This window comes from Myodes glareolus, chromosome 7 (assembly GCF_982192425.1).
Source record: "Myodes glareolus chromosome 7, mMyoGla1.1, whole genome shotgun sequence".
NCBI classification, from domain to species: Eukaryota; Metazoa; Chordata; class Mammalia; order Rodentia; family Cricetidae; genus Myodes; species Myodes glareolus.
Genome location: NC_142032.1, coordinates 2,545,024 through 2,571,707, shown reverse-complemented (window position 1 = coordinate 2,571,707; position 26,684 = coordinate 2,545,024). Strand labels below are relative to the sequence as shown.

At 43.8% G+C, this 26,684-nt stretch overlaps 1 protein-coding gene across 1 annotated transcript in view; it reads right to left on the bottom strand.

Annotated features, from left to right (window-relative positions):
• Shtn1 (shootin 1) overlaps positions 1-26,684 on the bottom strand; it is a 102,900-nt gene that overhangs the window by 29,689 nt on the left and 46,527 nt on the right. The window contains exons 8-13 of the mRNA XM_085694171.2: positions 24,939-25,033; positions 18,973-19,119; positions 16,282-16,435; positions 12,759-12,858; positions 7,032-7,114; positions 53-156 (exon numbers count right to left, since the gene is read on the bottom strand). Of these exons, the coding sequence (XP_085550297.2) occupies positions 53-156; positions 7,032-7,114; positions 12,759-12,858; positions 16,282-16,435; positions 18,973-19,119; positions 24,939-25,033 (683 nt within the window). The remainder of the gene's footprint in view (positions 1-52; positions 157-7,031; positions 7,115-12,758; positions 12,859-16,281; positions 16,436-18,972; positions 19,120-24,938; positions 25,034-26,684) is intronic.

The window sequence follows — 26,684 nt, the reverse complement described above, 5'->3', positions numbered from 1 at the left end:
TGTAGACCCAAAGGCAAACAGAGATGGTGTGGACAGCCGCATGGACCTTTACCTTGGGTCTGGCTGTCTGGTTAACTGGTCTAAGATGAACTCCCCGTTTAATTCTGTCCATCATCTCTTCTACTGCTTGTCTCTTCAGGTCTGTGACTTCCTCCGCTGTGTGAAGAACACAGATAGAAGTCATCCTAGGTTCTAAGAAACAGCGGGTTCCTCCTTCTGGTAACTTGGAGACACCGTGCTGTACAATTAACAGAAATCATTTTTCAGACAGTGGCAGGATACCAATAATTCACCAAGGGTAACAGCTACTCTGTGGATACTAAGTAATATATTTTTTAAATAAGAAAAATTTCTTATCAGAGCGTTTAGAATTATAACTATGAAAGTCAAGTTTGTAGCACGGAAATCAATATCTTCTCACTTATGAGAAACAAAGCAGATTTGGTTCATTCATTAACACAAGAACGAAACTTGGAGACACGGATGTCTCCAGGTCTTCTCTCCCCACACCTGTGTGTGTGTGTGTGTGTGTGTGTGTGTGTGTGTGTGTGTCTGTGTCTGTCTGTGTGTCTCTGGGGCATGTGCACACGTTTGAGTGCCTCTGTGCACACATACAAAGACCATAGGAGCACACACGGTGTCATGCTCTATCCACTATTCATGGTACTCTTTCCAGACACGGTCTTTCACTAAACCCAGGGCTAGGCTGGCGGCCAGTGAGCCCCAGTAATTTTTCTGTCTCTCCTTCCCGGTGCTGGTGTTACAGGAACTTGTGCAGCCAAACCCTGTTCTTTAAGTGGGTGCTAGGGATCTAAACGCAGGTCTCCACACCAAATGTTCTTACTCACTGAGCCATCTTTCCAACCTCCTCCCGGTTTTGTAGAAATCTATGCAACCTTTACCAAATCAATCATTTTTGCCGCAAAGATGGTTTTTATAAGTTATAACATTTTATATGTCTAAAAAGGTGAACAAAACCTGTCTAAAAGAGGAGATCAAGGAGACATTCTCCTTTTTTTGATGTTGGTTTTTTGTTTGTTTGTTTGTTTGTTTTGTTTTGTTTTTTAAGATAGGGCTTCTCTGGCTGTCCTGGAACTCACTCTGTAGATCAGGCTTACCTCGAACTCAGAGATCTACCTGCCTATGCCTCCCAAGGGCTGAGATTAAAGGCATGTGTCACTGTTGCCTGGCCAAGAGATATCCTCTTTATGAGAAAGAGAGTCAAGGGACGAACAGCAAGTAGGCAAACCTATTTTTAATTCCCTCCTTTGTTTGGAAATCATGCATAAAGAAAACATTTACACAAATCTTTTTTTGAAGCCTTTTAAAACTGCCTGTGGTTTAAAAATAACAAACATGCATCCAGCGATAGCTGAAATGAAGCAATCAAATGTGATTATGAATTTCCGCTTTCAGAGTTGGTGTAAGACTGAGAAGCAAAGTATGTATGAGAAATTCAAACCACCTACTGCCAACTATGTGTGTGTGCGCATTTATGTGTGTGTTGTACACATGTGGAGGCCAGAATAGGAGGCCAAGTGTCTTCTTGTTTTGGTCCTCTGCCTTACTGGCTCAGAAAGAGTTTCTCACTGAACTTGCTGCTTGTCACCCAATTAGTTCAGGAGTCTCTTGAGTCAGGAGGCTCTTGAAATCTGCCTGTCTCTGTCTCCAAAATGTTAGGGCTATAGGCATGCAAAAGTTTTTGTCTGATTTTTATGGATTTGAACTCAGTTCCTCATGCTTGTAGAGTAACATTCTTAACTGCAGCACCTCCTTTGCCCCTGTTGTCTTATTTTTGCCTGGCTTTGTTGCATTATACAACAATCAGAGGGATACAAATGAGTAGAACTGAAATCTGTTGACCATTTTCTCGTGGAATTGCTTGACTGAAGGCACGGAATCATTTTGGAGCATCCGTCACCATTAACGTGCTTCTATACCTGTATCATTCCTGGTGGACATGCTTCAGATGATACATCCAAGTTAGGTTCCATAGAGACCTAATCTGCATGGCGAACACTCAAGTCTCCTATGAGACTTGACTTCTGAAATCTGGGTGTAGACAGATGTTATATCTGTACTTTTGAGTAGAGACACCTAAGCCCTTCAAAGGCTGCCTTCTAGATAAAGGAGACCATAGAGTATCCCAAAAGTGATGAGTGCTAGTTTCAGGCCTAACTCATGGCTTCCTTTCTGAGGAGACTTCATGTGGCCCCCGGGCAGCCATTCCTCTTCTATGGAAACACCAGAATTCAGAAGTTTCCACTGTCCTCAGCTCTGTAGCACCAATGGCTGCCTTGCTGCTACATTCACAGTACAATCTGTCTTCAAAGAAAATTCTGTTCCCAGAAGCTATTGAAAAGCTAAGAATGAAAATGTCTCCTTGTGGAACATGTTTCAGATCCAAGCGTCCTATCTTTCGGCAGATGTCTTAGTTACTTTTCTCATCGCTGCAACAAAGTATCTGAAAAACATCACCTGAAAAGGGGTTTACTTCAGCTCAGCACAGAGGAAGCTCAGGCTTCAGGAGTGTCAGCCACTGGTCACACACCAGTCAGGGAGCAGAGGGTGGATGTTTGCTTTCCCTCTTATTCAGCCCAGAGCCCCACACTTGGGACAGATCCTCTCACCTCCACTAACCTAGCCCAGGAACAACTTCATGGAAAAGCATGGAGGTTTGTCACCTGGGAGATTTGAGATCTTGTTGCACAGACAATCAGTAGCAATCATCACAAATGGCAGTGTGCGAAACACAATCACCAAAGTTAGAACTCACCAACAAACGAAAACTGTGGGATGCTTTGGGGTAACCAACTGTGTGCTCCTACAACAGCATTTTGGGGGTAGAGAACTTATTCTGATGGTCACAAATATCTACAAGAGGCAGACAAGAAACTCACCCCAGTCATTCCCTTTACGTACAAACATCTACCGTCCACACACAGTGCTTTTCTGACCCTGTTCAAAGGGAGATAAAAATCAGTGCTTGCACATCAGCACCTGCCACAGGATGTGACTTAGTCCTGGGAACTCAGAAACCAGCTTCAACGCTCGCCCCATTTTTTGTTTTGTTTTTCAGAAAGGCTGCCATTTTGAATGAGACTAGGAAGAACTGCGTGGCGAAAGGAACACCGCCTCCAAACAGATTAGCACTCTGCAAGGAACGACTGCAACCCAATTAAATGCACCATACAAAAAGTAATTAAGGCAGACAGATGGAGAATTACGGGCCACCACCATTCAAATCTGCTACAGCATCTACCAGCAGGAATTTAAAGTAGTTCCTTATATTTGCTTGCCAGAATCATAGTGACAATTCAGAGAAGTGCCACTATCTGTATTATGCACAGATTATAAACCAGGCTTTAATTTCTCAGCCTTTTTTCCCAAATATAAAGGCTTAATTGGTCTTAAGGAAAAGAAATCACTCTTATCAGATTCCCTACTCAGGCGCAACACAAGGGCAGCACTAAGCTAGCTGCACAGCTTCCTTCGTCTCACCGACCTGTTTTTGAAATAGCAAAAAGCAATCTATATGAACTTCTGAACTATTAAGCAGTTCTAATAAACTGGCACGAATCACCCAGGGAGCGCTCATGGTATGTTTTGTAATTCTTTTTGCAATCACACAGTTGGTAATTGTCTCACAAAAGCATGTAATCAGGGGGACAATGGAAATATGCAGGATGCTGGAGATTAGAGAAAAGGGACTAATGAAGACAACAGGTCTAATGTTATTGAACTGCCACGGGCTAAAAAAAAAAAATCAAAGGTTCTTTGAGTTAGCGCTTCAAGGTCAGTCTTGGATCAGAAAGCTACATGTAATTAATTGGGGCTTAAATTTTAAGACCCACTTGGAAAATAACTTAGATCTTAGAAGAAGAGAGAGAGACCCAGAGACAAAACTGACACCTCAGTACTCAATCAAATCTCTGGTTATTACCAAGAAGAAATGAAATTTATTTTTACTTCCCTGTTTTGCTATATTTTTAAGAAGATGTTAAACATTGTGATGTTAAAAACTATCAAAAGGGCACATTATGTTTGAATAAGTTTAGAATTGACCTACAGGTTATAAAATTAAAGAAATTTCTTGACTACAGTATTGCCTCTCCCCAAAAGGGATTATGGGGTTGCAGAGATGGCTGAGTAGGTAAGAACACTTACTATATAAACATGAGGACTTGGGTTTAAATTCCTAGAACCCATGTAAAAAACTGAGTTTGGCTCCGAGTGCCTATGACCCCAGCACTTTGGTGGACAAACAAAGGAGGATTGAAGGAGCTTGCTGAATGCCAATCTAGTTGCTGGCTGGTTTAATAAGAGAATTCTCAACTAAATACGGAGGGGGGTGATGGAGCAGGACATCTGATGTTCTCCTCTAGCCTCTGCACACACACAAGCCTGCACATCTGCACCCACACATGTGCAGACACCAGCATGCACACACACTCATACACACACACGCACACACACACACATGCATGCACACGCATGCACACACACGCACACTCAGAGAGCAGACCGAATATGTGGAAATGACTTGAATGCCAGAGCCCAGCATAGGCTGAGGAACAGTCAATAAATTCTTAAAGCGATGGAATTAAAAGCGAATCAGATATCCTAGTTAGCTTTACCATCAACTCGACACAACCCAGAATTGCTGGAAAGGGAGCCTCAACTGATTACCCAGATCAGATTAGCCTGTGGCGGATTGTCTTGATTATTAATTGATGTGGGAAGGCCCAGACCACTGTGGGTCACACCATCCCTGGGCAGGTGATCCTGTGTATCATGATTAAGGAAAACTCAGAGACAGAAATCGGGGTTCAATCTGAAGGTCAGAAAAGCAAAATAGTCAAACACTGGTTCTTACCTCTACCTCAGTCCGAAATGGCGATCCTGCCTCCAGAAACCTCAGAATGAGACTATGAAAGCTGTCTCCTCCTGTTTTATAATCCTCTCTAGTGCTGGGATTAAAGGTGTGCATCATTACCGTCCGGTTTCTATGGCAAACTAGTGTGGCTACTGGGATTAAAGGTGTGTGTCACTACTGCCTGGTCTGTAAAACTGATCAGTGTGGCTGTTTTACTCTCGGAACCTCAGGCAATCTTTAATGATTAAAATGCAAATGAAATGTCATTACAATCCTGAATTGTATAAGAAAGCTAGTTAAACCAGAATTGTGGCATATGCCTTTAATCCCAGCACTTGGGAGTCAGAGGCAGGCTGATCTCTGTGAGTTCCAGGCCAGCCAGAGCTACAGAGGTGAGGGTGGAGGGGTCGGGGTATAGGGTATGGGGGGTATGACTTACGTATAAGCCTGTGAGTCAGCAAGCAGCTTTCCTCTATGGAAAACTCCTGCTTGAGTTCCTGCCCTGACTCTCCTCAGTCACAGACTTTACCCTGTAAACGGAAATAAACCTGTTCCTCCCCCTGTATTGCATTTGGCCAGTGTTTTTATGCCACCAACAGAAATCAAATTAGAACTGGCTAATGAACCACTTGTGTGGGTTATACATATTAATAAGTAAGTGGAGGCAGAGGAGGACCTGTGGGCACACAGCATGGAGGATGCAGAATTCCAACAGTAGCTTGCTGAGGCTCTGGCTACAGGAGCAGCAGAATACAGCCAGAAGCAGCCAGTGTCAACGAGGGAAAAGGGAGGGCTCCGGGGAGTGGGGCAGACTTAAGAGGAACAAGGAAAGCAAAAGCAGAGGGTTGGGGACTTGGGGTTCTAGACTGACCATGTGAGAAGCACAGGCGTGCCCTAAGACCTAGGAAACACAATTAACTGTGACCTGAGAGAGTCACACTGCAGTGTGATGCAAATGGCCAGACTGGAGAAAGCAAAGGGGCCCCAAACCTTTTACAGGTCTGGATCTGTGGCTGGCAAGTTCAGGAGAGCTTTGGAACATGTGCTGAGCAACTGTCTTGGTTCTAGTTTGGGCTTGACATTGTAAGGAAGGCACAGTGGGTCAGGATCTAGCCCAGTTCACAGCTCTTCTCTCATGCCCGCTGCCCTCTGAGCTCGGTGCATGGGCTCTGAGTCAGCCACGGGTATCTCTGCTCAATGCCTAGGTCCTTCTCCTTCCAGCCCATCTCACATGGTCCTAGACCTGCGTTTCCAGCGACTCTCAAGATGCTGTGCACTCTACCTTCCTAGCTGGATGACTAGTACCTACTTCCTGAATCCAGTTTTCTGTCTAGACAGCTCTCACCCTGTCTGAGACTCCTAGTCTAAGGCATCAGCATTCCTCTGTCTGCCTGCCATGGCCACCCTTCTCTTTTCTTGTCTTTGCTCTTCCCAAACTTCGTCCAGAGTGACTGTTAGCGAATATAAATCTCACGGCATCCCTACTTCAATGTTCTCTTATTCTGAGAAAAAAAATCTGAATCTTTAGCACTGCCTTAAAAACCTGTTCCCTGTCTCCTGAGTCAAAGACGCAGAGTGCTCGGATTTATGGTATACAAAGCTCCTTCCCTGCTCAGCCCTCTGAACCTACCACTGTGCTATCTGAGCAACTTTCACCCTCAGCACCCACTCACTTCTGCTCCAAATCAACTTGAATGTTGCCATTTGACGCCAGCAATCTGTCATCATAGTTTCTTAAAAACGTGTTCTTCTTCTCAGTGTTTCCCAAAGACTGTACTGAATGCTGTCACATTTACACGGAGAGCCGCTTGTTTACACCATGTCTAAGTACACAGAATGTGACTTCAGTGTCTTGGGTGGTCAGCACGAGAGGCACGACAAGATATTTGATAAGATCTCGACTCCCTTTTGTCACCTGCCCCAAATGACCTGTTCCCAAACAAAAGCAAATTATTTAAAACCCTCTATTTGTAGTGAGGGACGTGGGCACAGCTGATCTCCTCTAGACAATGAGCTACAGGAAGGCAGTGCCCGTTATTGAGTGTCTTCCTGTGGTCCTTTACTCTTCTCTTCCCACAGGCTCTACAGAGTCTATTGACAAGCTCTCCACCAACACTCACTTCAAGGAAACCCAACAGAGGCCAAGCAAGCTTACCTGTTTCTGGCTGAGTGGCCTTTTCCTTCTTAGCACTGCTGCCACTGGGGTGGGATCGTTTCCGGATCATAGACATGAGAGATCTTTGGGAAGAAGAAAAAGATTCCAAAAAAAAATTAGAGGCTGCCTTATGGTCCACCTGATAAAATTAGTATTTCCTTTCCTTTCTCTTTCTTTCTTTCTTCCTTCCTTCCTTCCTTTCTTTCTTTCTTTCTTTCTTTCTTTCTTTCTTTCTTTCTTTCTTTCTTTCTTTCTTTTTCTTCCTTCCTTCCTTCCCTCATTCCTCTCTCTCTCTCTCTCTCTCTCTCTCTCTCCTTTTCTTTCTTTGTTTTTTTTTTTGAGACAGGGTTTCTCTGTGTAGCCCTGGCTGTCCCTGGAACCAGGCTGACCTAGAACTCACTCAGAGATCCGCCTACCTCCGCCTCCAGAGTGCTGGGATTAAAGGTGTGCCCAACTGCTGCCAGGCGAAAATGGATAGTTCTTCTAAATGGTCAGGGATAACCTAACTCTCCTACACTTGCATGATTAGAATTTAGCAGCCTGCTTTCTGCTTTTCAGTATCACCATTTTCATCTGCTTACAGGAAAGGAAAATGTCTTAGTTTCCTGGACAAAATCATCTACCATGAGAAGGTGGGACTGATGGTCACCACCAATGCACACAGATTTATAAAAAGAAATGGATGTAGAAAATTTTTATACATGTGTATAAAATACAGAACGAGTTACCCAAGAAGTACTGGTTACCAATGAAATGCATTCTAGACACAAGGAAAAATGAAAGAGTTAGGGTGTGTTTGACATGAAATAGGAGTGAAGAGAGGAAATATGGCCCAGCAGTGGTATTTTCACATATCTCAGTCCCAGCAAAGCATCTGTTTAAGAAACAGGAGAATAGACCATCCGACTGTGTACACTGTGTGCCATGTACCCGGGGACAGAAACAGGAGTACAGACCATCCGACTGTGTATACTGTGTGCCATGTACCCGGGGACAGAAACAGGAGAATAGACCATCCGACTGTGGACAGTGTGTGCCGTGTACCCGGGGACAGAAACAGGGGTATAAACCATCCGACTGTGTACACTGTGTGCCATGTACCTGGGGACAGAAAGAGGAGTACAGACCATCCGACTGTGTACAGTGTGTGCCATGTACCCGGGGACAGAAACAGGAGAATAGACCATCCGACTGTGTACACTGTGTGCCATGTACCCGGGGACAGAAACAGGAGTACAGACCATCCGACTGTGTACAGTGTGGGCCATGTCCCTGGGGACAGAGCATGTCTGCACTGCTGTCTCTCCAGCCTGGGTTTTTAAGAGTTTATAAAATCTAAATTATGACCACCTGGACCACATTAAAATTTAACAAAACTATGAGCCATTAAGATGCATTATGGACAATAAAAAGAAAAAATAGCAAACAGATTACATTAATTCTATGAATAAAATCAAAAACAGAATACAGCCCAATAAAAATAGATAAAAAAATCTTGAAAAACCATAAAAGATGATGGTCCAGTTTCCAACCCACAGACAAAAAGGTACTTGATTTTCCTAATCATTTTTTGAAGTCAGACTTTCTCATTTGTACACTTTAATTTTTTTAATCACATTTTTATCTCCAGTGTTATAAGAAATAAAATGCTGTAAGCTTGGTTTTTATTTTTTTCATGCTACAAATGAACTCAAGAGGATTCAAAGTCCACTTGCCAGTGCATGGCAGGGTGGGTGGGAGGCCCTCAGCAGTCAGAGGCCTCTTCTCATCTGATACCACACTCTTGAACGACTTCATATCTGGGTGCACTGAGCATTATTGTACGGAAAGGTGACAAAACAGAGATTTATACTGCTCAGACTACTTATAAATTTGCACGTATGAAATAAGAATACACATTCTTTATTGTTCGTCACCTGAGTGGATGACAAAAACGTGAGCTCACGGTTGAAGCCTGAGCTGGAGACACGGCACTCAAGGACAATCCATTATATTGAAAGAGGACAGACTATCAAGATAGAACTTAAATGTTGTGGAATATTATTTTGTACACTGTGAAGATGTGTCACTTGGATTGATTTAATTAAAAGCTGAACGACCAATAGTTAGGTAGGATTTTTGGGGCATAGAGGATACTGGGGAAGAGACACCAAGAGACGGAGAGCAAGCAAGACATGCAGGAGGAGAGGTAACTGCTACGAGCCACACGGCAGCATTTAGAGTAATGGAAATGGGTTTGTTTAAGTTATAAGAGCTAATTAGGAACTAGCCTAAGATATTGGCTGAGCTTTCGTAATTAAGAAAAGGTCCCAGTGTCATTATTGAGGAGTTAATGGGACCAACGAAAAGGTCTGACTATACATACTACAGAGAAAATATATAGAATGGGAGCCACTCAACAGGTGAGATGACTCAACCATGACAGACAGGACCACAAATTCAAACTTTCAATGCCCACCCTACCATTGATTAGTAGGCTGAGAGGCATGTTTTCCTCCCAGACGTTGACCTCATCCAATCACTGAAAACCTCCTGCCTTGAGTAAAGATTGGCAGTTCGCATCACCAATTAGAAAGAATCTCTTCTGTCTTTTTAAGTAGAATCCCTTGGCTTCCTGGGTCTCAAGGCTGCCAGACCTCAGAACAGCATTCCACCACAGGTTCTCAGGTCTTGGACTCAACCTTGAATGACACCCAGCAGGGATCCTGGGTACTCAGCTTGCCCACTTGCCCTCCAGATCTTGGGACTCTATCCTCACACAAGTCAGTTCCCTAGAATGAATCTATAGAGTCATGTGTCGCTGCTCGGTCAACGGCAGGTCACATATATGACAGTGGCTGTAGTGGCATTTCATTTGTATTTTAATATGTAAACTTGCCTGAAGATCAGAAAAGTAAATTCCACACTGGCCAGCCTTACATGTTGCAGGAGGCCGTTTGTTGGTTCCCAGCCACTTAGCCCCAAAATAATCATATAGAAACTGTATTAATTAAATCACTGTTTGGCCCAGTAGCTCTAACTTCTTATTGGCTAACTTTTATATTTTGATTTAACTCATTTCTAGTAATCTGTGTATCACCCAAGACTGCAGCTTACCAGATAAATTTCTGGCGTCAATCTCTAGAAGGGCTACATAGCTTCTCCCTGACTCTGCCCTTCTTTCTCCCAGCATTCAGCTTAATTTTCCCCACCTAGCTCTGTTCCCATGTAGCCCTGCTATAGCCCCAAAGCAGCTCCTTTATTTACCAATGATATTCACAGCATACAGAGGGGAATCCCATATCACTTACACACTAGGCAGTGATAACACACACCTTTAACCCCAGTAGCCACAGTAGTTTGCCATAGAAATTGGGCGGTGCACGCCCTTAATCCCAGAATTAGAGAGGATTATAAAATGAGAGGAGACAGCTCTCAGACACAGTCCCATTCTGAGATTTCTGGAGGCAGCATCATTATTTTCAAACTAAGGAAGAGGTAAGTGGCTGACTGCTTTGCTTTTCTGACCTTCAGGATGAACCCCAACATCTGTCTTTGAGCTTTTATTAATCACGCTACAAGTGGTCTCGGAAGAATATGCTGCCTATTAGGTTGTCAGCCATCTTCGATTGCACAAGTCAGCACTATAGTGTTTGCACAACGAGATAACCCACTTATTAGAAGAATCCCCATGACTAAGCACGCACGGCAATGCTTATTTGCATCTCTGTCTACATACACATCCCATGGGCTCTGCCATGTTGGAGGAGTCACCCCTTTCCCCATGAGACTTGCTTGTCCAAGACCTACTTTCTCTCTTCAGTACAGCATAACCCAGTCCTGCCTCCTTCCTCTACTGTTATCTGTTCTCTAGGTCAAGGGAATGGGAGGGGATGAAGAGAAGTCATAAAGCCACTGAGGAGGGCATGGTGCTGAGACCTTCCCTATCCATACCATACTCATTTCTATCCATGTTCTATATTAGTATAAAAATAATGGCTTGAGAACTAAGTTGGAAACCATTGGAAGCTCGATACATATGCAAATATATCTTTGACAAGAAAGTATTTTCCACCAAATTATTTTTCTGAAAAGCTATATCCCATACTATTTAAATCTATCTTAAAAGTTATTTGTATTATTCAATGAAAATTTTCTTTTAAGAGTCTTATAAAGAGTCCGTAGTTGAGGCATATTGATTCTTATATTCATTTCTCAGTATAACTGCAAAGAGTTCTTTGGAGAAAATTCTATTTAGATTATACTTTAAATTCTAGGGGCTCTCAGCATTTCTAGGGCTAAAAATCAAAGGCCGACAGCAAGACTGTAATTGCTTTTTAATAGTTCTCCCTTCTCATAGGAGTGACCTTTCTTATCAGCTCAGAATTCTAGACCTGAGAGAAAAGACCAAAGTGCCGCATTTCCCATTTTAAATGTCACCTTTGCAATATCTCCTACAGACTTCGCTACCCAGGAGAGAGCGAATTTAAAATACCTGAAATTCTTTCAATTGACTCCTGGACTCGATCACCTGTAAAGATTATTTAACCTCAGCGACTTCAATAGCTGAAAGTAGATTATGTCATACCCAGCTCGGCAAGGCAAAGGAATGAGACGCCTTTTCAAAAGCCAAGTCCCATTTCCATAGTCGTGTGGGAGGAACGTGCTACACAGTCTATTCAGCCGGATCAGCTAAGGTGCAAGGACGGAATAAAGAGCTTCTCTGTGTGAAAGGATTAAACAAATCGCATGAGTTAATGAAAGCTAAAACATCCAGCAAAAGTTTAAATGCCATTTGTGCAAGAATAAATTATTCAAAGGCAGCTAACGAACATCAAGAGGAGGTAGGCAGTCTCCAAAATAAGTAGCCTGAGTTATCTAACTCTGGATGGTGGTGGATAGACTCACAGAGAAGGCCAAGTCTCTCTAGAATGTACGTCAGAAAGAGGCAATGATGAGGAGCAAGCCAGGCCTAAGGAAAAGAGGATTTCTGCTTGCATATAGGATTCCTTCCCAAGTCCTTAAACAGTAACTTTTCTTCTGGAAGGTTCTGCTCTCAGAATTACAAAAGACTTAACTATGTGGATTAGGATAAAAGATATTTAGTACTTTTAGATTAGTTACTAGTTTATAACAATTAGTAGGTTTAAGTTTTAATTTAGAACTTATAAAAAATAAATAAGCTAGAATCTCCAAATTCAAATTAGTGAGGGGAGAAAAGTAAAACACTTTGGGGATCCTCAAATTTCCTTGGTCTCATAGGTGAAGAAAATTCTAGTGATAGGCAAGGCATTTTAAAATGAGAAGTATCTAAGATAAAAGATAAATGTCTAGTTCTTTGAGTTTGGAACATTGCCAAGGAATCCAAGTTCTGCAAGGACACGTGGGCTGTGAGAATTTCATGACTTAAAACCAAGGCTATACAATAATCAGGAAAAACAATGATCTCTAGGAAATGTTCTTTGCTGCTCTTTACTGTCCCTCTGAGGATGTAACTCTTTTGGTGGAACAGTTCCCAGCAGCCTGATGGCATGTCTATAATCCCATCACTAGGGAGGTAGATGTCAGAGGACCAGATTCACAGTCATCCTCAGCTACAGAGTGAGTTCAAGGCTAGCTTGGGGTACGTGAGACTCTGTCTCAGAAAATAAAGGAAAAAAGAAAAGAAAATTTAAAAAAGACCAGTATGACTAGCAGGGTCAAGGACAAGGACATTGGGGTAGCAGGGGGTTCCTTGACGATACTCACCGGATCGGATTGGGTGGTGGAGGGGGGAGAGGCGGAGGAGGAGGAGGTGGGGGAGGTACCGAATTCTCCGACTGGTTCACTCGTTTCTGAAGTTCATCCACTGTACAGGAAGCAAGGGGTCAGAGAGACCTGAGGTGAACCACTGCACACTGCTCACACGACAGAAAAGCACGGCCTCTCTCAGATGACGATGGGGCACAGTTAGACTTTCTGTTGTTGACAGCATCAGTGACACCATAGCTGGCCTTTTGTTTGTTAAGCTCACTGCCTTATTTTTCCGTGTAGACAAAAGAACATGGCTAATGCGTGGGGAGAAAGAATTGAGCAGGCTGAAGGAATATTTCTGACAATGAACTTCACTCCTCAAAGACCAAGGAATTCTTCATGTTGGACTTTGAAAGTGTGTGGACTGAGGGCTGCTTTTAAAGATGACATTTGCAATGCATTTTATTAACGGCATTCTTCTCTCCTACGCTTAATTTCCTTCAAAACCAGCAAATACTGGAGTTTTAACTAGATCCACATTCCTAAAGGCCTGTAATGTAACAAACTTTTTGCTCTTCTGAAGAAATGTCATTTATTCATTCTTGTTACCATAAGACAGGCATTGATTAGACACCACCAGTGGAAACGGAGATGGGGACAGAGCTGGGGACAGCAGGTCTTGACTCTCAGGGGCTCAGTTTAAGTTTCTGTCAGAGTACTGGGGGTGAGCTCTGTTCTCGAGCTCTTGCCTAGCAAGCACACAACCCTGGGCTTAATTCCTGACACCACGAAAGGAAAGAAATGCATACTATGGCCTAAAAGGTGATGGGTGCACATACTGTATGTGTTCAGGCCATGCTTGACCCCTCAGTCCTGAACTAGCCAGCGTGTGCTAGGAAAACACTCTCCCCAACACACACGTGCATCTGTTACTTCCAAAGGGATCTGGGGGTCTTCCGAGACAGATGGAGAAAGAAGGAGAGATGGAGAGATGGGAAGAGAGGGGGGAGGGGGAGGGAGAGAGAGAAATAGAGAAAGAGAGAGAGAAAGAGAAGGGGGGGAGAGAGAGTGGGAGGGAGGGAGAGAGAGAAATAGAGAAAGGGAGAGAGAGGGGGAAAGAGAGTGGGAGGGAGGGAAAGAGGGAGGGAGAGAGAGAAATAGAGAAAGAGAGAGAAAGAGAGAGTGGGGGGTAGAGAGAGAGTGGGAGGGAGGGAGGGAGGGAGAGAGAAATAGAGAGAGAGGGAAGGAGGGAGAGAGAAATAGAAAGAGAGAGGAAAGGAAAGGAGGGAGGGAGGGAGGGAGGGAGAGACAGGGAGAGAGAGAGAGAGAGAGAGAGAGAGAGAGAGAGAGAATAGGTCAACCATTTGGTATGCTGTTTGCCCTGCTCTCGCTGGCAAGTTCATCTCTCGTGATGCTAAAACACTCCGTCTTCCCTGGAGTTAGAACCCATTTCTTCAAGTTTCTAACATAGTATAAAGACCAGAAGCACTGAGGAATCCTCCTGGACCCCAGCATCAGACTAGGACTGCTGAGACCTCCAGGCTCACGGACTAAACAACTAAGACTCTTGACCTTTCTGTAGAGAAATAGCCATTATTATATATTACATAGATTATCTGGACCACAGCCTGTAATCCAGATTAATAAATCCCTTATACTTGTTTCCTATCTGCCCTGTTTCTTCAGAGAACCCTGGCGCTAGCCTAACCCTAAGCCTCCTGAGAGCTGGGATAACGCTCATTCACCGCCATACACAATAAATATGCATGGACTCTTTCCTTCTGCACTGTTCAGATTTATTTGATTTGATTATAGGAGTGTTTTGCTTGCATAAATGCATGTTCACGTGTATACAGCGCCTGCAGAGGTCAAAAGAAGCTGTAGGGTCCTCTGGATGGTTGTGAGGCAACGTGTGGGTGCTGGGAATCAAACTCTCATCCTCTGCAAGAGCAGCAAGTGCTCTGAACCCCAGAACCATCCCTCCAGCCTTTCTCCTGCATTTCTCATTGGCCCGTGATAGAACTGACTGCTGACATCACAGATCCTAAATAAATCAGGTCAAACTAGGATCTCAGACATCTGCAACGCCCACCCCTTCCATGTACTATAAAGATAGCTTTGCCTATAGGCTATTCTGACAGTTTCTAAAAAAGTTGACATTTTCTTAGTTTTGCATTGATTTTTTTTTAAAAAAATAAATTGTGATCACTTTTCATTGTGAATTTTTAAAAACAATTGAATGGTTCAGAAAAGGAAAAAAAAAGCCTACATGGTTCTTCTGCACAGATTTCAAATTTCTATTATAAAATTAATGGAAAGTATCTGAAGGGAGCGCTGAGGCTGCTATAAAGAGAAATGTACCCGCCGTAAATTACCTGCCTTCTCAGAGACCTATAGCTGTGGCGTAATCCAGCTCCTACATTTTCATGAGCCCTCCAGCACTGAATGAATAAATCCTTTGATTTCAGAATCCCTGGTGCTTTTAAAAGTTTTCCCATTTAATATACATATTGTTGCCTATTTCATTGTTAGGTGTGGCATAGAAAGTAATATTTCATACGTATAATTAAGCCCCAAAGATGAAGGAGACACAAATACCAAAGATGAGGGTATTATTTAAAGAAAAAAAGGAAAGAAAGGAGACTTCAATTCTTTTTGAAAAAGCACTCTAAAATGAACAGACTAAGTAAGTGTTCAATGAGCAATCCTTTGAAAGGCCCAAAGATGTTGGCAGTTTGGGTCTTCCGTGATAATGGCGCCTCTAGGCCTTGGTTCTGTGCAGGAAGCTGACAGAGGCTCTATGTACTTGTGATTTTTTTGTGACTTGGTTTGATGACACTGCTCTGCTTAACTGTGATGGCTAGAAATGAAGAAATTTAAAAAACAAGTCTGTAGGTTGCAGAGATCCGTTGGTCAGTATGACACTCACTGTGTAAGGAAGCAGGAGAACTCGCGTTCGACTACCCAGAATCCAGAAAAAGAGCTGGGTGTGGTCGTATAAGCTTGTGATCCCGCTGTGACAATGCAGACAGGTGAATCTGTGGATGCCCTGGTCAGCACGCCAGGTTTACTGGTGAGCCCCAGACACTAGTGACAGGTATCGTATCTCAAAAAATAAAACCAGCCAAAGAAAACCAAGACCAACAAGACTGGGGCTGGAGCGATGGCTCAGCAGCTAAAAGTACTCGCTGCTCTTGTGGAGGACCTAGGCTCGGTTCCCAGCATCCACACGGTGATTCAGAGCTGCCCACAATTCCTGTTCATGGATTCTGACGTCTCTTCTGGCTTCCACAGGCATCAGGGACACACAAGGTGTATAGACGTGCATGCAAGTAAAATACTTATACACATAAAATAAAAATACATGTTTAAAAAGGAAAACAGGGTGGGCAGCTCCTGAAGCTGATATCTAGTGTCCACATATAGGCACACGAGCGTGCATGTGCACACATGCCTGTGTGCATACACGGAATAACATAAATAAACAATAACAAGCAACAAACAAGTTTGCGCGGCAGGCTTTGCTGTGGGCTCTCACCGGAATGCTTCAGATTCCTGGCCTTCTCCTCTGAGCTCTGGTACTTCTGCTCCAGCTCCTTCTTGTCCTCCTCGAGGAGCTCCAGCTGCTGTCTGAGGGTATGGATCTCCTTGTGCAGAGCCTCATTCTCCAGCTTCTCCTCTAACTCTTTGACCTGGAAGGTAGACACAGCTGGAATCGGGCCGGCTTTTCCCCTTGTCGACCGAAAGGGGCAGGGGACGAATATTCTCACTTGACTATTTCATAGCAGGAAGATTCCTACTCACCTTAAATCACACAGATCCAGGGTGCAGACGACACTAGCTGGCTCACCAGCTAGCTTGCTTTCTGTTAGTTTTACTGAGAAGTCAGTTATACTAGAAGTTTAACTAGAAGTCACAAAAGTAAAATAACATCTAAAACTTATTTTAAAACAGACATATTATTTCTATATTCTTCTCCAAGAGAAAAATTTTGATAATATTTTTAAAAGACTACTGGGACCCACAGGGAAGGGACAGGGAGGAAGGGAGAGGCCTTATTGCCAGTAATGGCACTCTTTAAAAAATTATATTTTTATATGTGTTTGCTGCATGTATATGTTCATACCGCATGTGTGCAGTTTCCTTAGAGGTAGAAGAGGGCAGCAGATCCCCCTGGAGCTGGAGTTGCAGTGCTTGTGAACTCTGAGGCATTGCTCCAGTCCCAGCAGGATTTTTATGTGTTTGTGACTCTGTGTTCAAATGCTTGCTTAGTACATGCAGGGCCCTGCATTTGATCCATAGCACTCAACACTAGTCAGCCAGGAGTGGTGAGCCTAAGGCCAATATGAAAACACATCCTTAAAATGTTTTTGAAAACCTAAGAATAACCTAAACACACCCACCAGCAGCATTACTTCACAGACTATAAGGAAATACTATACAGCCATATAAATCCATATAGTTCAGCTGGCATTGGGGAAGCACTCCCTTAATCCCCACACTTAGGAGGCCAAAGTACACAGATCTGTGAGTTTGAGGTCAGTCTGGCCTATAGAGTGAGTTCCAGGACAGTCAGAGCTGCACAGAAAAACATTGTCTCAGGGAGAAACAAACAAACAAACACAAAAAACCCACATAGTTCAGTACATACTTGGATGAGAAGATATATTACCAATTGAAAACCTTTAAAGAAGGCCATGCATCACATAGCTCCATTTAAATAAACCATATATACGTCATAAAAACATGTATTTATATAAAGTTTCAAGTAGCCCAAAAGTATACATCTTGGATTTTTAGGTAATCTTAATTTTCTTTTATTGTTTTTAGATTTCAAAAAAATGTGTTTACAATAAGGAACATACACTATTTTAAAAATGTCAAAGCAAAGTATCTGTGTTTTAAAAAGTAATGAATCTATGAGGGACTTTGTGTTCAAGTAGGAGATATTTACACCATACAGAGGAGAAAGTACCCAGGATAAATGACTGGGACAGGAGGAAGCCTGTAGTAATTGCTACAGTTTCAACCACAATGACCTCTGCTCCTTTGCCAGACAGGGACAAAGAAAATAACTCAATCCTAGAGTCCAGTTCAATTCAGTGAGGTCCAGGTATGCATTCCCCACTAACCAAGTTACCAACAATTAGTTTGTCCTCTCAGGACCAAAAGTTAAATTTTAACGCAAAGTAAACACACATGCACACACACACACGCATGCGTGCACACATACATGACACTACACACACACACACACACACACACACACACACACACACACACACACAAAAGAAATTCTCCACCTTTGGCCTTGGGGAGCAGAGGCTTTGTGCATACCTGCCAACACTTCCCACCGAGGACACAGAAAGCCAGCTTGACCTCACTGCTAGACGCAAAAAGCATCAGAAGTGGAGAGGATGATGCACTGGTACCCTTGCCCTGAGATGCTGACAAGTGAGAGTCAGTTGCAGCTAACAGCCTTTCCTCACTAAGGAGGTCTGCTCTGAGGACCCACAAATATTGACATCACCATTCTGAAGTGGCACCTGCAAGTCTTTCTTCCGCCTTCTCCCTCTTCTCTCCCCTACCACAATGGCAAGCCTCTCCGCCTGACACAGAGGGACCTGGGCGGTGTTGACCTGAAGAGCGCTACTCGTGCAAACTGAATAAGCAGTTTGGAGTCCTTTACTACAGCTATCTACACAAACCTGCATGGTCAGAAGCTGTAACTGAGAAAGCAATTACTAATGCAGGCTTTCCTTCCCCCTCTCTCTTGGAATAAGGCCCCATGTCGCCTGAGAAGTTCTGCAAGACCAATACACTCTCCTATGTCTCTGAAAACCATACCTTCCCAAACAGACTTCAAGACTGCAAACTGCTCAATACACTGAGTCCTATCCTTTCCCTTGCTTCTCCAAACTCATTATTAATGACCGACTTCAGGGTCATTTTAAAGACCTCATGACGGTGAGCTATAAAATTTACATTAAATTCACTTGGTAGCTATTGCTTTCTCAAAGATATTTAGAATTTAGTAAAGAAGAAAAAAATATGGAACTCTAGAAGGCCTCACTAGCACCTGTTTTAATGTATGATTGCATGTACATATGTGTGTGTGATGTGCCTGTGTGAACATGTGTGTATGTGCGTTTATGTGTACATGTATGTGTGTGTACATGTGTGTGTCTGCACGAGTGTACGACCCCAGCTCCAGAGTAAAATCAGTTACCTTTTGCTGATGCTGGATCCTCTCTTCTTCAAGCTGCTGGATGAGTTTTGAGTTTTCATCTAAAGCTTTCAACAGCTGCTGGTCGGGAAGAGAGCTCTGCAGCAGAAGCTGGCTTTGTCTCTTCAGCTTGTTTTGCTCAATGAACATCTGTAAAAGTTAATCACAGAAATGTCTGCACCAACCCAGCCCATGCAGACCCCCGGTGTTGCCTGAATGGCAGGGAGTGGCGTTCTTAATGACCCCGAAGGAAAAGGCTGAAGTAGGAGCTCCTGGAGCAGCCAGGGCCATGACGCAATCCCCAGCTTGGCAACAACGTCAGTACCTAAATCGCTACTCTAAACAAGGAGTGGATACACTAACCGGATTCTATACCTCACTTTTAAATGTTCTCTTACTGCTTTGAAGTGCACTGATACGAATAGTGGCAAGTATGTGTCAGTAATATGCCACGTGTCAGGCACATGCTACGCTTTATTTTCATCCTTATGCACGCCCATGTATCCTACGAGCTAACTTTCTACTGTGACTAAGTAACCTTCATGAACCGCTCTACAATGTGGTAGATACCTCTCTGTATGCAGATATCTTTCAATACTCAGAACAACACTGCCAAATAGATACTATGGCCATCGCATTTTCCCGATAAAGAAGCGGAGGCTCAGAGAGAACAAATGATTTCCCCAAGGGGTATGTAGGGTTGGAGAGATGACTCAGCGGTTAAGAGCTCTGCCTGCTCTTCCAAAGGTCCTGAGTTCAACTCTCAGTAACCACATGGTGGCTCGCAACCATCTATAATGAGATCTTGGTGCCCTCTTGAGGAAGAGACCTGGTCAGCCGTTCTCATCAACTTAGACCATGAACCAACCCCAATAGGGACAAGTTCGACAGAACCGCCATACATGGGCTGCCCACGCATGCTTCAGTATTGCCAGGGCATAAATTACATATTTTTTCACATAGGTATCAAGACCAGAACTTAAACTCATTGATTTGCCTCCTCAGTTCCTTATTAGAACGACATGAGTGAGAAACAGTTCTGGAGGGAGACTGTACGAACATGTATTGAACGCTTCATCGAGTTGCTTATGAATGCAACTTGGCTAATTCTCCCATGTTGCTACAATCGAAAGCAGAATTATTTTCTATTATGTATATTTATGTACCATGCCAAGATGACTAGAGGGCAATCCCAGGCATGAGCAAACTCTGCAAGTCTCTGAACAGTGATGTTTTACATGGTCAGGATCTTAATGGCGGCTTATGTAGACACTGGCTTAACTCTAAACTGTGTACACTGCGACGCTTTATTGCAGACCAGACATGCAACCTCATCTGCCATGTAGCACAAAATGCCAGAAAGTGTAACTCAGGACAAAGATAAGATTTCTGTAAACCTCCATGTGCAAGGACTGTAGCTTCAATGATTTCCTGTCTCAAAAACCAGAATGGAGAGTGAGAGAGAGAGAAAGACACCCAGTGTTGACCTCTGACCGCCAAACAAAGGCACACTGCACACAAATGTGATTTCCACCCACACACAGAGGCTGAGTTTTCACTCCTTTCCTGTGCAGGATTTGTGAGGAATCTACCAAACTACTACAATGTTGTGCAAAATTAAGACACACCACCAGCTCAAACAGGTTAAAAAACACTATTTCTTTTCAAAGATTTATTCTTATTATTTATGTGTACAAGTGAGTCTCTATGTGTGCATGTATATGTATACAGGGGTACCTGCACAGGCCAGATTAAAGATTTATTCTTATTATTTATGTGTACAAGTGTGTGTCTCTATGTGTGCATGTGTATGTATATGGGGCACCAGCACAGGCCAGAAAAGGATGACAGATTTCCTTGGAGCTAAAGTCAATGGGGGTTGTGAGCCACCGGATGTGGTTGCTGGGAACTGAAGTCAAGTTCTCTGAAAGAGTTGAAAGCATGAAACACAATCTTGCAGAGTAGGTGGAATCCATACTCCTCCTGTGTCACCTCCTCCATGTAAGTGTTATAGGCACAGAGACAGCCAAGGCATTCTACCCAGGAGACTCAGACTCCAACCAACAGGGGGTAATCAATGATTCAGCACAGAGACTTGAATTTTTGAGCAGTGTCTACCTGCAGTGAATTATTTTGGTTTTTATCATTATTACTGCAATGATTCTGACAGGTTTTTCCTCTATTAAAACTTAATTAGCCAGGCTCCCTCACCAGCATCTTAGCACCCTGAGAGTCACCACGAAGGGCAGCTAACTCCAGCTGAAGCAAAGCTGCAGGTTCCTTTTCACAGCACGTGTTCCTGGTAAAGAGCCATTAGTACAGCTACAGCCTCTGAGGAGGGAAGCCAAGTAGGGACCCCCACTCACCAGCACCCCTCATGATCTTCAGAGGTGCTGCTCCATCCTCAGAGCAGGGAAGCCAAGTAGGGACCCCCACTCACCAGCACCCCTCATGATCTTCAGAGGTGCTGCTCCATCCTCAGAGCAGGGAAACCAAGTAGGGAACCCCACTCCCTGTCACCAGCTCTCCCCATGATCACAGAGGTGCATGCATCCTTTCTCTGTGATTCTCTGGGATTTGTTTCTCTTGGGAACAAGGAATATTCTGGAATACTACACGCATACAAAGTAGCTTGAATGTGGCACTTTGAAGACAAACAAGCAAAAATACTACATCTGAAAGACTTCATAGTGAGAATCCCTTTCTCAGAGACCCTGTGACATTCCCCAAACAGTAATATCCCACCTGGACTCAATCCCCAGCATCACAAAACCGGTGCCATTACAAGCCTTTAATCCCAGCACTCAGGGAGGCAGAGACAGAAGGGGCAGGGATTCAAGGTTATCCTTGGCTACATATCAAGTCTGAAGACAGACCGGGCTTCATGGGACTGCCCACAGGAAGAACCAAAAGACGCACAGGTGGAGGGTGTAATCATACTACCTTCCCCAAACTTCAAAGTACAAAATTCAAAACTCCCTGAGTGTGTCCTCTTCGAAAATACTTAGTCAGCAAATGCTAATGAGTTTTGGGTTTGCTGTGGCAAGAATGTCTCGGCGTCAGAAGACTGGTCTCTTATGAGGGGAAGAACACCACAGGCATTGGAATTTCTAAGAAATTTCATGCGTCTCTTAAGAGTGAGAATAAAAATGATATGTTAATACAGAATTCAAAGCAATATTTTAATATTGTCCAAATTATCCAGGAAGGAAACTGAATAGCAGGAAAAACACATTGAAAAGTATAAGAAAATCATATGAAAACTTCAAAACATGGTTGGCAAGATGGCTCAGTGGGTAAAGGCACTTGCTATATAAGCTGTAAGACCTGAGTTCAATCCCTGAGCCCATGAAGGTGGAAGGGGAGAAAACACACACACGCGCGTGTGTGCACACACACACACACACACACACACACACACACACACACAACCAAAATAAAGAAAATCATATATGCACACTATAAACAAGTAAATTTTAAAAAAATTTAATATGTAGATAAAAATTTTAAAAACAGTTCTAGAGACAGCTGAGTCCTCTTGTTAAGGAACAGAAGAGGCTTTGTTTTGCTTTAAATAAAGTAGCACAAGAGGATGGGAAGCTCTCAGTTTCTGATTTATATATTTCAGAAGCGGCTGCAATTTTTTTTAAAGCACACAAATTGCTGTTGCAATCAAATACACAAGCAAATAAACTTGGATGTTTGCTTTGAAGACTGAGGACAATAAGCCCCTCATTTTCTTCTCCAACATGCAATTGTCATACAGTACCAATGTGGTGCTGGGCGCAACCCCTAGAACATGCCCAGTGGGGGATCCGGTGAAACAAGCCTCATGCCGTTGGCAGTGGTCATGTGTCAAAAGCCCGAGAGTCCCTTCTTGCCCCGACGGAGTTTAAATCTGGACACCAGCATCACTACACCTATTTATGTTGCCCGTCACAGAAGGCTCCCAGGCCTGCTCCCTTGCTCGTAATAGCTCAGCACGGAGCCCATGCTGCCCCGCACTGTTTGGGCTCCAGGCTCACCAGTGAACCCGAGGGAATCATTCGCGTGCATGCTTTCCTACCAGAATCTCCCTTCTCCTGTCTTTTCTGCTACCAGGAAGCCTCCAAGATTTTCTTTGAGCTGCTTTTTATTGTAACATTATTGTAGAAAAAACAAGTAGAAAACTGAAAATGTCTTAGTTAGACCCTGCCATCAGGTCATACTCAGTGAGCCTTTTCAGCATCACGACTCAGTTCTCCACATTGTCCCTACCTGCCCTCCCCAACTGTCGGTTTACCTGCCTCATTGACAACCACACGGCTTTTGTTCCAGAGGGCTCTGACACACTTCAATTCTTTTCTCTTTCTTACAGGTCAACAGAGAAAAATATTCATCTAGCTTTCAAACTCTCTGAATAAAATGAATCACAGTATTTCAAGTCAGATGAACCTAGAGTAAACGTTCTGTGGAGGTCAATGTTAGCCTAGCTATGTTTAGGCACAAAACCCCGAACAAAACAAAACAAAGCAAAAAAAAAAAAAACCAAAAAACCAAAACATCCTACACAGAAACATAATCTGATTTTTAAATGTCCTTCTCCCAACATTCTGCCTTCTTTCTCCATCTTGGTTACCTCTTCCTGGGATGACTTTCAGCTCCTTAGCTGCCTCCCTCAACACACGGTTCTTTACACTGAGGCCCAAAATTCCAATAGAGACAGAGATCTTGCTGATCGAAGCTCAATATTTGAGTTCAGCTACCTGGTGGCAGGTCATTGCCCTGGAAACCAGCTCCAGAGCCACAGAATACCCAATGTTCGAAAGTCAGCAAGGTCAGGTGGAAACGGAGAAGCTCAGAGCTTATCTCTAACCCAAGCGGGAAATCACTGCACTGGCGAGTGGCTGAGATAATGGGTGTACAACATGGCCACGTTCCATAGCGGAGAAAGACTCTGCTCACACAATGAGAGCACCAGACGATGGCCAGGTGAGAAAGGCAGACACTGAGACACTGTCATCTGAGTCGACAGGGAGACACAACCCGATTCTCAAGGCTATCTGAACTGTGTAGACATTCTGCGCAGGCTGCCCGTCACGTTACAGGGTCTCCGTGGAAACCCTTTCACTGCACAGCATGCTGTCTGTGGTGCTTTTAAAAATTATTCTGTTTTGGCGGGGAGTGAGGGTTAGCTTAGTTTGTAAAGTGTTTGGGGAGCAAGCATGAAGAGTTGAGTTCAATTCCCCAGAACAGAGGCATATGCTCAAATCCCAGGGCTGGAAAAGCAGTGACAAGTGGGTTCCTGGGACTCACTGGCCAGCTGGTCTACCCCACGAGCACTCTCCATACCAGCCGGAGGTCCTGTCTCAAAAACCAAGGTGGACAGCGACTGAGGAAGATCCCTGATATCGATCCCTACGCTCTATACGCATGTGCACGCACACACTTCTCATCGCATTTTAAAATCTCCTGCACTCCCTTACACAGACATCTATTCTACAGATGGTGTGAACGCAGCCGGAGAGGGTGAGGACAGCTGAGGTTGCTTGCAGGGACAGGCATGGCAGACGCTCAACCCACATCTCCTCCTCTAACTTCAGAACACCCTAATGCCATGATGCAGCTTCCACCTAGTCAGGAGTGCCTCACTTATAGTCGCTAAGTTCTGGTCAAACACTTTCTAAAACTTCCAGTTGACTCATGATGATTGTACATATTTACGGGGTACCCCAGGGAAGTCTGGTGTATGTACATAAGCTATAATACTTAGATCTAAGTCAACACAGCTTCATCTCCTTAAACATTTGTCATCTGTGGTGCAAAGTGTCAAATGGCTCTCTTCTAGGTCCTAACAAGTTATACAATAATCACAGTAAAGGAGTCACCTATGCTATGAACACTGGGACTTATCACCTTCTTATCTGACTACTTGACTCTGCTTGCCCTTAGGCATTCTGCAAGACGCCCGGTTTCTGCAGCACACTCACCTCTTGTGCAAATGATTCTGCTTTCTTGCGAAGGTCTTTCTCCAGCTCCAGGTTCACCTGCAGCTCCTCATACTCTTCGACGGCCAGCATGGACACTGAAGCAGACAAGGAGAAGAACAGAGACAACAGGCTGTGCAAATGACCAGCAATGTGTGAGGAAAAGATTCTTCACAAGACAACTGGATGACCTCATCTATTCCTGGCTGGTGCAGTGATGAGTCTTATGGAGGGTTTAGAAATGGGATTGGAAAATCTACTGGAAAAACCATTCATACTAAAGTGTATCCTAAAAGAGCAAGTCAGGAGGACAAACCTGTGGTTGCAAGCATGTTCTTGGAACTACTGAGGAAATCCCAAAGGATTGGTAAAATACAGCACAAGCAATGTTACTCTGCCATCAAAACCGTACTGTGAAAGCAAACCTCAGGAAAGATGTATATTTTCAAATAATCTAACTGTGAAAGTTGGTGCAAAATGATTACATTTCTGGTTATTTAAATTTTATCTTATGCATGTAAATGTATTGCCTGCTTGTTCCCGCTGAGGTCAGAAGGTATCAGGTCCCCTGGAACTGGAGTAACTGGTGATTGTGAGTCACCATAGGGGTGTTGGGGGCTGAAACCGGGCCCTCTGCAAGAAGACAAAAGTGCTCTTGGCCACTGAGTCATCTCTCCATCCCCCTCATTTCTGTCTTTTAAAGACCAAAGACAAGAAGCACATCACAGGCATTTCACAGGGCACACATGACGGGTCAACAGACATGTAAAATGCTAGTCAGTGCTACATAGTGAGACACCCCCCCAACACACGCACACACATACAAAAGAATTACTGTAGAAAAGGTCCTGTCAAATAAACGCAGCATGAAATCTTTGCTGCTCTCGACATTATGTGGCCTACTTTGTTAAATAACGATGTGGGCAGGGTGCTGGGAGCCGTGACGCCATTAGGAACTCGGGCACAATGCAGGCAGACCGCCGCCGAGGAGCCTCGCTCTGAGCTGAGTCATATCAATAAACTCCCGCCAAGACACTCTTAATGGCTGCTTTCACACTCTGTTCCACTGGGCACTTCAATCCTAACTGACTAAGGATGGGTTTGCTGTGTAATGACATAGAATTTCAAACTCTGCTCTGCGTAAACTACTGCCTCCTCAGACAGAAGAGAATAGTCTAACTCAAGGAAAGTAATGTAAGTGGCGGTTTGTGCCGGGAATTATAGGTCCCTAAGGACTAAATGACTTTCAAACCTATTTTAAAAAAAGAAATTTCACAAAGAGAACAATGAAGACTACGAGTATCTGAAGCCCTGGGCAGGACGATGGGCTCTCTTCTTCTGTCCAAAACGTTATAATAAAAAGTTAATTTTCCCGTGTCTAGGTCCCTTTGACTTGGATTCTGAAAGGAGCTAGTCTGATCCTGGTGGCATGTTCACGTATCCTTGTTTCTTTCTAGACAGGGGGCTTCCTGAAGGCAAGAGCCATGGGGTGAATTCCTGTTTCTGCACAGTACATAGAGAATGCAAGTTGTACACACGGAAGTAGGACCGTCTTATCCCTCTCCCATGCTTAGCTGCCAGGCCTTTTCTTCAGAAACTCTAGCCGATCAGCAACCCAAAGGATGGGAGCCAGCAGCAGGGGCAGTGTAGAAAGCCCTCTCCGTGTCCTGTCTTTGGAAGTAGGAAACTGAGTGTCTTGGAGACAGGTCAGAACATATCAGTCCTCTGTTGTTGTGGATATTTGGATGC